The sequence below is a fragment of the Oryctolagus cuniculus genome, chromosome 1 (assembly GCF_051225735.1).
Source record: "Oryctolagus cuniculus isolate XC-2025 breed Fujian yellow rabbit chromosome 1, ASM5122573v1, whole genome shotgun sequence".
Lineage (NCBI taxonomy): Eukaryota > Metazoa > Chordata > Mammalia > Lagomorpha > Leporidae > Oryctolagus > Oryctolagus cuniculus.
In genome coordinates, this window is record NC_142867.1 from 54,607,524 (window position 1) to 54,619,848 (window position 12,325).

Sequence of the window (12,325 nt, forward strand, 5' to 3'; positions counted from 1 at the left end):
TTTTATTTTAAATTTTATGTCTTTATTTATATTGATTTGAAAAGCAGAGTGACAGAGAAAGAGAACGAGTGAGAGTGAGGGCAAGAGATCTGCCAATTGTTGGCTCACTAGCCAAATGTCCACATTAGCTGGAGCTGGGCCAGGTTAAAAAGCCAGGAGCCCAGAACTCCAAACACATCTCCCAGTAGGTGGCAGGGACCCAAGTACTTGAGCCATCACATGCTGTCTCCCAGGGTCTGCATTAGGAAGCTGGATTGCAAGTGGAGCCAGGACTCAAACCCAGGTATTCTGCTATGGGATGTGGGTATCCCAAGGAGCATCTTAACCACTCACTAAATGCCCCACCAAGAACTAAGGAGCTAATAAGAGGACATTTCACCACCCAGCTCCTCTGCTTCCTGCCTTACTGAAGCCCCATGGAAATCTGTGATTCTCCTTCTGCCATCTGTGGGGGCTTGGGAAATGGGAGCCTGGCCTCTACTTCGCCAACCAGATTATCTCTTTCCAAAAGGGGATTTAATAGTTCTTTTCCTTGTTTAAGGGACAACATCCAATTAGGGTTTGACAGCTCTTCTCTTTTCAACAACTTCTTTGCAGATGCAGATATTTCCAAGAGGTCTCTCACTTGTGAGTTTTCATCAGCAGTAATTCTCTCATTGAACACAGATGTCTCTCAACAGTTACCAGGGAGAGAGGGGAGATATGGAAGGAGTGCTGGACTCAGAGCCAGAGCCCTCTGTCGCTTCTACTCATGAGTGCTTGACATTCGATACAGTGTGCTCTCCCATAAAATGGGCATAGTGACAGCTTACTTCGTGGGTTGTTGTGAAGAGAAAGATGATATGTGTGAACAGTGCTCCACGGGTTGGACAGGGCCAGTATCCCTACTCTGCCGCCAGGTCTAGCTGGTCTCACAAGACACATCACCACCGTTCTGTGTGGTTGTGCTTGCCTCTACTTAGATAATTTGTCAGGGAAACTGACACTCATCCCTTTAAGTAATAAGATATTCATAATATATATATATATATTCATCCCTAAGTTACAAATATGAGTATATACTTTATAATATATATAATAATGGATTGGGATAAAAATATCACAATTTGCTATTTAAATAAAAGCATTAAGTACTATTAAAACCAACATTGGTTAAGTGCTTATCCTAAATCAGTGCACAGATTTACAAATAGCATTTCATTCATCTTCACGACAACCTCATGAGGTAGATGTCACACTTACAGACGAGGAAATCAAGATACAAGAACTGAAGTAATTTACTCAGAGCCACACAGCCAGTCAGTGGGACTGTGAGGTTACAAGTGCATCACCACTGTGCTCTACAACACACCTCCTACTGAGCACCCTGAATAAAGAACAGGAAGCCGAAGCTTTTCTGTAATCGTTCACTGCATCTGTATAAGCAGACAATTCTACAAAAACATTGGTATGTAAAAGATATAACCATAAGCAGTGGCTCTGAGTGAACCTTAGACTGTGCTTGGTCACTACATGGTGACTGTGAGGATTTCTCTTATTTTCCAGTAGGAACTCCACTCAGGCAGCACAAGTAGCCCAGGTATGTTCTATGTGTATGTGCATGAATATTTGATCCATTTAGTGAAATGTTCCTCCCACAGTATTGCTGTCTTCTCTGTGGCCATAAACCATACAGAATTACCATTTTCCTGACAATGAGACTCATCACCACCAGTTTCAAAGGTTGCATTGTACTTGGTGTGACATGCTTGGAGCCCATGGTGGAAGGCTACAGTGGCCATGGGCTTGTAGATGTGATTATCCCAGAAGAGTTGCAAGACTAGGTCAGCAGGACTGCAACCAATGCAAAGAAGATTCCAGTACAACCAGAGGAATCCCTTTTTAGATTAGATAACTATTCTAGTTTTGAAAGTTAGTACATTAAGAAATATGCACTGGGGCTGGTGTTGTGCTATAGTGGGTGAAGCTGTTGCCTGTGATGTCAGCATCCCATGTGAGCACTGGTTCATGTCCCAGCTGCTCCATTTCTGATCCAGCTCCCTGCTAGTTCACTTGAGAAAGCATCAGAAGATGGCCCAAGTGCTTGGGCCCTTGCTACTCACATGGGAGAACTAGACAGTTCCAGACTCCTGGCTTTGACCTGGCCCAGCCCTAGCCAATGCAACCATTTGGAGAGTACAGCAGCAGTTGGAAGATATCTCTCTCTCTCTCTCTCTCTCTCTCTCTCTCTCCCTCTCCCTCTCCCTCTCTCTATCTCTCTCTCACAAATAAATAAATATAATTTTTAAATAGACAAGATGGGCAAAGAATATGTGCAGACAATTTAGCAAAGAGAAAGTGTAAGCCATCAATAAACACACGAAAGGATGCTTAAAGTTGTTAAAAATTGGAAATGCATTTTTAGGCATAGATACCATAGTTCACCTCTCAGACTGACAAATTAATGCTCTAATTTCAAAGTATTAGAACACATGGGAAATAAGTACTCCCATCTTCTGCTGGTGAGAGTGTTGTTGACACAGTCATTTTGGAAATATGACTTAGAAGGAATATGACAATAAAAATACACATTACCCTATGACTTTGTACTCAAAATGTGGTCTGTGGACCAGTGATGTCAGCATCACTTGAGTGCTCATTAGAAATACATAATGCCAGGCCCATCTCACATGCACTGAATCAGAACCGGCATTCTTTCTTTACTTATTTGAAAGGCAGAGTTACAGAGTGAGAGGGTGAGAGAGAGAAAGAGAGATCTTCCATCTATTGGTTCACTCCCCAAATGGCTGCATCAGCCGGGACTGGGCCAAGCTGAAGCCAGGAGCTTCATTTAGATCCCCCACATGGACTTGGGCCATCTTCCACTGCTTTCCCAGGCACATTAAGGAGCTGGATCAGAAGTGGAGCAGCCAGGACTCGAACCAGCGCCCATAGGGGATGCTAATGCTTCAGGCCATGGCTTAACTGCCTGTGCCACAACACCAGCCCCAGAACCTGCATTCTAAGAAAATCTCCAGATGAAACATAGACATATTAAACTCTGAGAAGAAATGTGCATGCAATTCTTAACCATGGACTTTCAGAACTAAGATTAGAGGTAGTGGCCAACTTCTAAAATTCTTATGTGCTTCATCTTTAATGTCTGAAGTTTTCCAATGCATATTATTTTTTAAGATTTACTTATTTGTTTTGAAAGTCAGAACTATAGAGAAAGATCAAGAGACAGATCTTCCATCTGTTGGTTAACTTCCCAGATGGCCACAATGGCCAGCACTGGGCCAGGCTGAAGCCAGGACCAGGAGTTTCATCTGGGTCTCCCATGTGGGAGGCCCAAACAATTGGGCCATCTTCTGATGCTTTCTCAAGTGAACTAGCAGGGAGCTGGATTGGACTTGGAGCAGCTGGCACTCAAACCCGTGCCCGTGTGGGATGCTGGCAGTGCAGGCAGTAGCTTGACTTGCTGCACCACAGTGCTGACCCCAGCCCATGTTTTCTTTTGGGTATCTTTGCCCATCTATGTTATTGGCTTATATGGATTCCTTATTCACTTGTATTCTAGATGCCAGTCCTTACCCTGTTACATATCTTGCAAATATTTTTCTCCAGGTCTAAAGAAGAAATGTCTATTCAGCAGTGCTGTCCAGCCATTGAATGAAAGAGGAGCTGCTCAGAAGCTGTGCGACCATTTGTTGAGGTGTAACCATCAACCGCTTGCACCCTTTCCTTTCTTGTTAATGTAAGAGACGGGACGAGAGCTTATCCTACTGCCCTGTGGTGAGTTACTGCTTGGCTTTCTCCACCGAGTACGATCTCCTTGAGGGCAGCACTGTGGGCCTGAGAGTCATCTCTACATCACCAGTACCCAGCAGTGGGTCTGGCACGGACAGGCCCTCAGGAAAAGTTCAGTGGAGGAATAAGTGAACAGAGGGTTAGATGAGGCTAGTCAGGGGATTTCTGTTAGGATCCACCCTACGACTCAGCCAGGAGTTGCTTTGGGCCCTTGAATAAAGTGAAAGAAGGAGAGCTTTCAGTTAGAGGAAAGTTCCCACTGCTGGTCTTCTCTCCCTCCGTTTGCCTTTCAGGGACTTTGGGGCACTGAGATAGTAATTATAGCAACAGTCAAGGGGGCCAGCGCTGTGGTGTAGCGGGTGAAGCTGCCGCCTGCACTACCAGCAGACCATATGGGTGCTGGTTGAGTCCCGGCTGCTCCACTTCCAATCCAGCTCTCTGCTATGGCCTGGGATAGCAGTAGAAGATGGCCCAAGCCCTTGGGCCCCTGCACCACGTGGGAGACCCGAAAGAAGCTTGGCACAGCTCTGGCCATTGTGGTCAACTGGGGAGTGAACCAGCAGATGGAAGACCCCTCTCTCTCTCTGCCTCTCCTTCTCTCTCTGTGTAACTCTGCCTTTCAAATAGATAAATAAATCTAAAAAAAAAAAAAAAAACCAGTCCATACTGAGAGAGTGCCTTCAGTGAGCTTTACATACACTGGTCCATTCAGTCCTCATAACATCCCCATGAAGTAGGTGCTGTCATTTATTAGCACTATTTTGCAGATAAGGAAACTGAGGCATAGAGCAAGCAATTCAGTGTCTTGCCTGAGATCATTTGGTGAGTACAGTAGTTCCTGGATGTGTGCCCAGATGAGACCATACATGAACATCCCCAGGCCTGGCACACGGCAGGTATGAAACAAACACCGTGTCTTTGTTTACTGTCCCTCTCAGACCTGCAGCTTGGCAGAGCCCAGTCTTGGGCCTATTGTACCTCTGCAGACTTTGTCTCTACATGCTGTCTCCACCATGCCCTGTTCTCTTAGGACTAGGGCAGCCTCGCTCCCCACGCAGCCAGCCCAGGGAGGGAGCTTCCTACTCTCAGGGCATGTTTTTCTCCATGAGCCCCCCAGTCCTGATTGGTACCTTGGGCCCCAAGGCTTTGCGTGGTGCTGCCATCTGGTGGGTACTGACAGACAGTCCTCTCTGAGGAGTAGACTCCAGCCATGGCCAAGATTGGCTCACTGTCCCTTCACCCTGAGGTTGGGGTACCCACTCAGCATGTGTCTGGCAGCTGACCCAACGTAATAACTAACCTTTCCCACCACTGATGTCAGATAATCCGGATGAAGGCTGAGTGGTGGTGGGATGGATAGGGCTGCCCCTAAGGGTAAGAAGTCCTACCAGCTCACCCCCGAATCTCACCAGGACAGCTGCCTCCCAGTGTAGAGGATGGGTGAGGTCCAAAGGCTGCACTGGGAAGACCCTAGCAGGCCCTCCAGCCTCTTCCGTACATTCTTTAAGGCCCTTGCCTTTCTCTGATGGCAGGAACGCAAGGAGAACTCACATTCCAAACCTCAGAGTCAGTCTGAAGAATAATTCACTTTGCAGTCTGTGTGTGCGTGTGTGTGTGTGTGTGTGTGTGTGTGTGTGTGGTGACTCCTTGAGGAAGGATTTACTTACAGAGAAGGTGAGGAAACACTCAGGAGTTAGATCAGTGACCTAGCTTGACAATCAAAAAACATGTGGGCCGGCGCCGCGGCTCACTAGGCTAATCCTCCGCCTAGCGGCGCCGGCACACCGGGTTCTAGTCCCGGTCGAGGCGCCGGATTCTGTCCCGGTTGCCCCTCTTCCAGGCCAGCTCTCTGCTGTGGCCTGGGAAGGCAGTGGAGGATGGCCCAAGTACTTGGGTCCTGCACCCCATGGGAGACCAGGAGAAGCACCTGGCTCCTGGCTTCGGATCAGCGCGGTGCGCCGGCCGCAGCGCGCCAGCCGTGGCAGCCATTGGAGGGTGAACCAACGGCAAAGACCTTTCTCTCTGTCTCTTTCTCTCACTGTCCACTCTGCCTGTCAAAAAAAAACAAAAACAAAAACAAAAACAAAACATGTTACGGTCCATGGATGCCTTTAGCCATTTTCCAGTCCCAGAAAAGAGGCCCATATTGAGACCAGGAAACTCAGATCATGTCCACATAGCGACAAAACTGGGCAGGGCCCCGGGCAACTGGTCATTCAGACAGAACCCCAGGAGCTCAAGAATTTTGTGCTGGGTGGAATGTAATTGAACTGATGGCCAAAGATAGGAACCTCTACTCAAGTGTGATTTACCAGGCCTTCTGCATGAGGGCGCACTCCTTTGACCTTGTGACTGCAAAATCTTTGTGGCTGAGGTCCTGTGTCTCCTCTCACTTCCTCTGTGTCTGAGTGAGGGATCAGAGGTCTTGAGTGGCAAGCTGAGAGTACCAGGGCAGCCAGTGTCCGGAGGGAACCAGCCATCCATGTTGAATCTCCTATCAGCCCAGGCAGATCACTGGACTGCGGATGGTGAAAACAGACATTATGAACAGGAGCTGGCGTGCTGCAGCCCACCTAGCCAGGATGCGATGAGCCCCTCCCCCTGCTGCCAATCACTTTAGTAGTCCCTATTAGTTTCTGTTACATCGGAGATGACTGGTAGAAACACCAAGGATGGCTAAACACCAGGATGGGGTTTATGGAGCCGAGCTGTGACCTAGGAAGGGAGGGAGCATATCCTGTGATGCTGTGTACCCACTCCGTGTCCTGTGCCAATCACAGCCCTGCCAGGTGTGTGCTCTTCATTTAATCCTCACAAGCAGGCCTTTAGCAGGCTGTGGCTTTTATTTGATGCATGGGACAAACTGAGCCTCTGATGTTTGGAAAGGTGTCCAGGCTTATCTCACGAACAATACACAGTGGAGGAAGGAGAGTGGCTGCATCTCCAGTGAGTATTCTTTGGACAGGTCGGCTCAGCCTGTGCCTCTTGAGAGGAGAGGAGAGGCTGTTCAGGATCCTTCCTTTGTTGTACAGATTATCCTAGAGGGGCAGCTAGCTAGTAGAAATTTAAGGTTGCACAATCCACTTTGTTTTTTTCTTGAAACTTATTTTTTAAAAGCAACTTTTTTTTTTTAAAATTAAGAATGTAAAGAGTGACCATTGCCTCCTCTTTGTCTAACCTTGAAAGATCTCGAGGGAAGATGAACTCGCAGAGCCCCTCCTGGCAGAGGGTGCAGAACAGAAAGGGCCACACCTTGGCTGTTAGCTGTACTCAAGCCCACTGCTCCTGAGTCTGTCCATGCAGAAGGCACTGGAGACCACGTGTCCTCTGTGAGCTGACTCGCATCTGCAGAAGAGAGGAACGGGAGAGACAGCTTCAGTCCCTAGGGGAGGCGATGGGTTTGTCTGCTTTGGCTTTTCCCCCACCCCTGAACGTGTGCACCTTCTCTCTTCTCCTTGTGTGTCTCACACATAGACATTCCTCTCCTGCCCTCGCCCACGCCCACGCCCGCTGCTCTGTGCTCCAGCTGAGGTCAGGGAGAGATCTCCCAGGAGCCTTAGTTGGTGTTTCTGTTCACAGCCTCTTTGGGGAGATGTCCAAAACAAGGCACTGCTTTGAGGGTCCCTTGGTAGACCACGACACAAGGAGCTTCCCCTCTTCTGTAAGGCAGGTTCAGTGGAATCCAGAACAGAGCACTGGAGAGAGCCGCGGCGATTACCACCATGGCTGCCTCCTTGACACTCCAGGCCAGGAAAAGGCAACTTAGAGGCAACGAGAGGCAGCAAATCTGTGATTTCAAAAGTCCCTGTAAAAAGAATTCTGTTCGGGTGCTGAGAGGTGGGTGTTCAGCAGAAGCGAGCACTTGCTCCACCAACAGTCACAAGGTGCCCTGTGCCATCAGGGATAGGTCTCTCCTGCCCAGCAGCAGTGACCACAGGCCCGGGGGTCTCGAGGTTCATTCACAGAGAGCTAATTCTCCACCCCCAGCCCCAGGGGCATTTCCGGGCAAAGCTGTCCTGTGCACCGGGAAGGACACCTGGAGTTGCAGGACCCACAGCTGTGCTCTGGGAGCTGCGCAGACTTAACGATGAAAATCTAGATGGGGCAAAAGCTGCGGAAGGTGGGAGAGGGGCTGCTCAGAGACAGCTTAGCGGTGCTGCTAAGAGATTCCTGGAGGGTCGGCTCCCGGACGGACGGTGGCCAAGTCTGGAGACATCGGGAAGCTGCGGCCAGAGGCCGGCGGACAGGGTGGAGGCCGAGGAAGGGGAGGACGCCCAGAGGTCCCGCCCCTGCTCGCTGGCCTCCTGCGTCCGGATGACTAGCAAATGGGTCTCTGCGTGGGCAGGTGGGACCTGCGTGAGAAACGCAGCGGCCGGGGCGAGGGCGCGAGCTGGAACTGGCCCGCGAGGCGGAATCTGCCCACCCAGGGGCCGGGCCCAGCGGCGCGCCCTCTCGAGCAGCTTCGGGTCCCGGGCAGCCGGCGCGGGCGCGGCGCCGCCCGGCGCGGGCGGAGGCTCCGGCTCGCCCCTCGGGGGCGGGGGGCGGGGGCGGCTGGCAGGTGGGGCCCGGGGGCCGGACTCCGCCTCCTTGCGCCCTCCCCGTTGGTCGGCGGCCGCCCAGCCCCGGCCCCTCTCCGGAGCCGGAGCGCGATTGGTGGCGGCGCTTGTCGCTCGGAGGGGGCCGGGCCGCTCGGCGCCGCGGCTCGCCCCGCCGCCGCGCCGCTGCCGCCGCCGCCGCCGCCGCCGCCGTCCTCTCAGCAGCGCGGGCCGGTCGGACCGCCGAGGCAGCCGGCGCCCGGCGATGGGAAGCGGCGCGGCCGCGGACCCAGGCTGTGACAAAGTTTCCCAGACGCGCGTGCCGGGGCTCGCGGCTGCCGGCCACCCGTGACCGCTCCAGGATTTTTAATTTAAAGAAAAATCCACCTCGTTCTCTTTGTCAAGCTCTCTGTCCGGGTGGGCAGCGGCGGGAGCTGCAAACTTGGGCACGGCGGCTCCGCAGCCAGTGGGCCGGGCTTTGGAGGACCTTGGGACGCAGGTGCTGGGGCGCCCGGCGGCCCCGGACGTGCTAGGGGGTGTGAGCGCAGGAGAGTCCGGGGCGCGCGACCAGGAGGGTTCCCCGGGAGCTCTATATGGAGGAGGGAGCCCAGAATGGTGTGCACCAGGAAGACCAAAACTTTGGTGTCCACCTGCGTGATCCTGAGCGGCATGACCAACATCATATGCCTGCTCTACGTGGGCTGGGTCACCAACTACATCGCCAGCGTGTATGTGCGGGGGCAGGAGCCGGCTCCCGAAAAGAAGCTGGAGGAAGACAAAGGGGACACTCTGAAGATCATTGAGCGACTGGACCACCTGGAGAATGTCATCAAGCAGCACATCCAAGGTACCGGCGTCCCGGGAAACTTGGGCCGCCCACGAGGCCGGGGAGTGCCCAGTGCCACGCGGGGTGCGCCGGGGCGGGTGCGCCTGCAGCCGGCCACCGCGGGGCCCCGGGACGGCAGATGCGTGGTGGTGGTAGGGCTGCGTGTGTGCTCTGGTTGGCGTACGGGACCGTCCGTGGCCGTGGCCGTGCGCGGAGCTGCCCGCGGGTGTGTGCAGGTAGCTGTCGCTGTGGGGGCGCGCTGCGCACGTGTCCCAGGGTGCTGCTCGCGGGCACTCGGGATGGCACGCGAGTCCATCTCGTAGTGTGTGTGAGTGTGAGTGTGTAGGAGCCACAAGGCAAAGGAACTCGTGTGGCCACTGTCAGGGACCGGCGAGATGCCAGCGCTGACCCCCAGGCTGCGGGACAAGCCGGGCCAGGGAGGTTGCATTGCCCCAGCGCAGCAAGGCTGACGTGTGCCACTGGGAACGCAGTGTGTGTGGGTAGGTGGGTGGGTGGGTGTCTGTGGCTGGAAGGCTGCTTAAACCCAAAGTGGTTCCGCACCGCAGCCCGCGGGGCCAGGACCCCTCTCCAGGAGCAGGTGTCAAGGCTGGGAAGAAGCCCAGGGCAGGAGCTCCGTCTGCTGCGGTGGCACCTCCGCCCAGGACCTGGAGAACACGCCCGGGGCTGCGCCTTCGCGGCGGAGCGGCCCGGGACCAGTGAAGGCCGAGCCCTCCGGTAGTTCACTCCCAGGCCCAGCGAGCCGCCGGGGCAGGTCGGACCGACTGGCGCGGGGCGGCCCAGGAGTCAGAGGCTGCGCCCTGTGGGTGCGCTCCAGGCCAGCGCGGGGTTCCAGAGGGAGGGCGGGATGCGGAGCTCTGGATTCTGAGGCGACGGGATCTGAAGAGCCGTGGGAGGGAGAGGCGAGAGGCGGCGTTCTGCGCGCGAGCTCCGGTGCCGGCGCCCCGCGCACCTCTCACGTTCACACTGCTTTTTCTGCACGTCCCGGCTCCCCGGTGTTCCGGTGTGTAAGCGTCCTAGGGGCAGAGCCCAAGCTGGTTCACCTGTGAACCCGGCAGGCCCGCCAGACTGCGTGCAGCCACGGCAGAGCTTGGCACGCTGAAGGCTGACTCCCCCAGCAGCCCTGTCTCGTCCACACGTGGCTGTCTGCCTTGCAACCCTTGCCCCGCTGCCCTTGCCCCCGTCGGGACTGATGATCTGCCTGAATTTGGCGTGTCCTGCCCCGTGGTGGAACAGTTTCTTCCCAGGGCAGGTTGGGGTCGGAGCAGAGGAGCCGTCTGGGTCCGCTTTGCTCCCTGATGGATGTGAGTTAAGAACACACTTCCCCAGGAGAGCAGACCGATGCCACTTTCTTCTTCAGACCTGCCTCCCCCTCTCCATCTGGTCCAGGTTGTCTTGCGGTGGGTGCCTGGAGCTGCTGTCTCTTCCTTGTCATTTCCCACGCCCTGCCCTGGGTCCAGATCCACAGTTCATCAGCTCCAGAAGTGGGTGTCCGCCCCAGGGCGGTGGGGGACTGTTCCCGGGAGGCACAAGGCCATGCCCTCCTTCCATGTCTGCAGTTTGCCAACAGGTTTTGAGAGGTTTCTGGTCAGATTCCGCTTGTGTGTAAGTGTTCCTGGGAAATGATTCTCTCCTGCTTTTCTGTGTGGTCAGGGAGGGGGTGGGCTGGGTCCTGCTTTGGGCGGTGTTGAGGGGATGTTGTTAATCCGTGAGCTTCTCCCAGGGTGAGCCCCTATTATGTTGGCTGTGGATCGTGTCACGTAATTTATGAGGCTCTGTGTGAAAACAAGTGCGGTGGTGAAGTTCAAAGGGAGCCTTTGTGATTTTCTCCGAGGAAACCTTTAACTGTGTATTGTTCAGGAGATGAGTAAGAAAAGAGCAGGATCGGTGAAACGCGTGCCGGTCCAGTTCTCTTGTATGCGTGCAATGGCTCCTGTGGATGTTCAGAAATGACCACAGTCTCAGGACACAAAGGCCAAACCCACAGCCTGGAAGTGGGTGGGAAAGGGGTAGTGACTTGGGAAAGACCACAAATGAGGCAGAAGTTGGGTGGTTGTGCTGTGATGGTGTGGCAGTGATTGACAGCTCCCTGCAAGGTGCTGGAGTGCTCGTCCCTCCCCCTCAGTGACCCGGATTTTAGAAAGACAGATAAGGAGCCCCTGGGACTGGTCAAGGGCAGCTCTCGAAGGCAGAGGGTGGAAAGGGACCATATACCAGACTTCTGTACTCGGTGATAGAGGTTGATTCTGTGTAGTCCGCTGTCAAAGTCCTTCAGTCAGCAGAGCCTTTTGAATAATCCTGTTTACTTGGCTGAGCTGAGACAAATAAGGGGCAATAATAAAAAGGAGGGGCCCGGTGCCGTGGCTCACTTGGTTAATCCTCCGCCTGCGGTGCCGGCATCCCATATGGGTGCTGGGTTCTAGTCCCGGCTGCTCCTCTTCCAGTCCAGCTCGCTGCTGTGGCCCAGGAGGGCAGTGGAGGATGGCCCAAGTGCTTGGGCACCTGCACCCACGTGGGAGACCAGCGGGTTTCCCACCTGGCTCCTGGCTTTGGATTGGCACAGTGCCAGCCATAGCGGCCATTTGGGGGGTGAACCAATGGAAGGAAGACCTTTCTCTCTGTCTCTCTTGCTATCTGCAACTCTACCTGTCAAATAAGTAAATAAATAAAATTTTTTAAAAAAATAATAAGAAGGAAAAAATGGCTGGCGCCACGGCTCACTAGGCTAATCCTCCACCTGTGGCACTGGCACTCCGGGTTCTAGTCCTGGTTGGGGGGCCGGTTCTGTCCCGGTTGCTCCTCTTCCAGTCCAGCTCTCTGATGTGGCCTGGGAAGGCAGTGGAGGATGGCCCAAGTGCTTGGGCCCTGCACCTGCGTGGGAGACCAGGAGGAAGCACCTGGCTACTGGCTTCGGATCGGCACAGCATGCCGGCTGTGGTGGCCATTTGGTGGGTGAACCAATGGAAGGAAGACCTTTCTCTCTGTCTCTCTCTCTCTCACTCACTGTCTAACTGCCTGTAAAAAAAAAAAAAAAAGGAAGAATTATATAGCACCTGTTATACGCTGGACCCTCTTCTAAATGCTTTCCATGTGTTGACTGTTTAGTCTACACAGCCCTGTGAGGTAGGTGATAATAGCCCCATTCAACATATGTGGA

The 12,325-nt window shown here is 53.8% G+C and overlaps 1 protein-coding gene and 1 long non-coding RNA gene across 4 annotated transcripts in view; both read left to right on the forward strand.

Annotated features, from left to right (window-relative positions):
• Positions 1-4,448, forward strand: part of LOC127484385 (uncharacterized) — a 224,453-nt gene extending 220,005 nt beyond the window's left edge. The window contains exons 4-5 of the long non-coding RNA XR_016231160.1: positions 3,607-3,774; positions 4,083-4,448. This is a non-coding gene — a long non-coding RNA (uncharacterized LOC127484385). The remainder of the gene's footprint in view (positions 1-3,606; positions 3,775-4,082) is intronic.
• Positions 4,449-8,496: 4,048 nt separating this feature from the next.
• The window catches only part of GALNT18 (polypeptide N-acetylgalactosaminyltransferase 18), a 353,053-nt gene continuing 349,224 nt past the window's right edge, over positions 8,497-12,325 (forward strand). For 2 of the 3 annotated variants that reach the window (XM_089328724.1, XM_089328721.1), the window contains exon 1: positions 8,499-9,171. In XM_089328724.1, coding sequence (XP_089184850.1) covers positions 8,937-9,171 — 235 coding nt within the window. In that variant the 5' untranslated portion in view covers positions 8,499-8,936. Of the gene's footprint in view, positions 9,172-12,325 lie in introns of all 3 variants that reach the window. The other variant, XM_008266222.5, reaches the window with a different exon arrangement.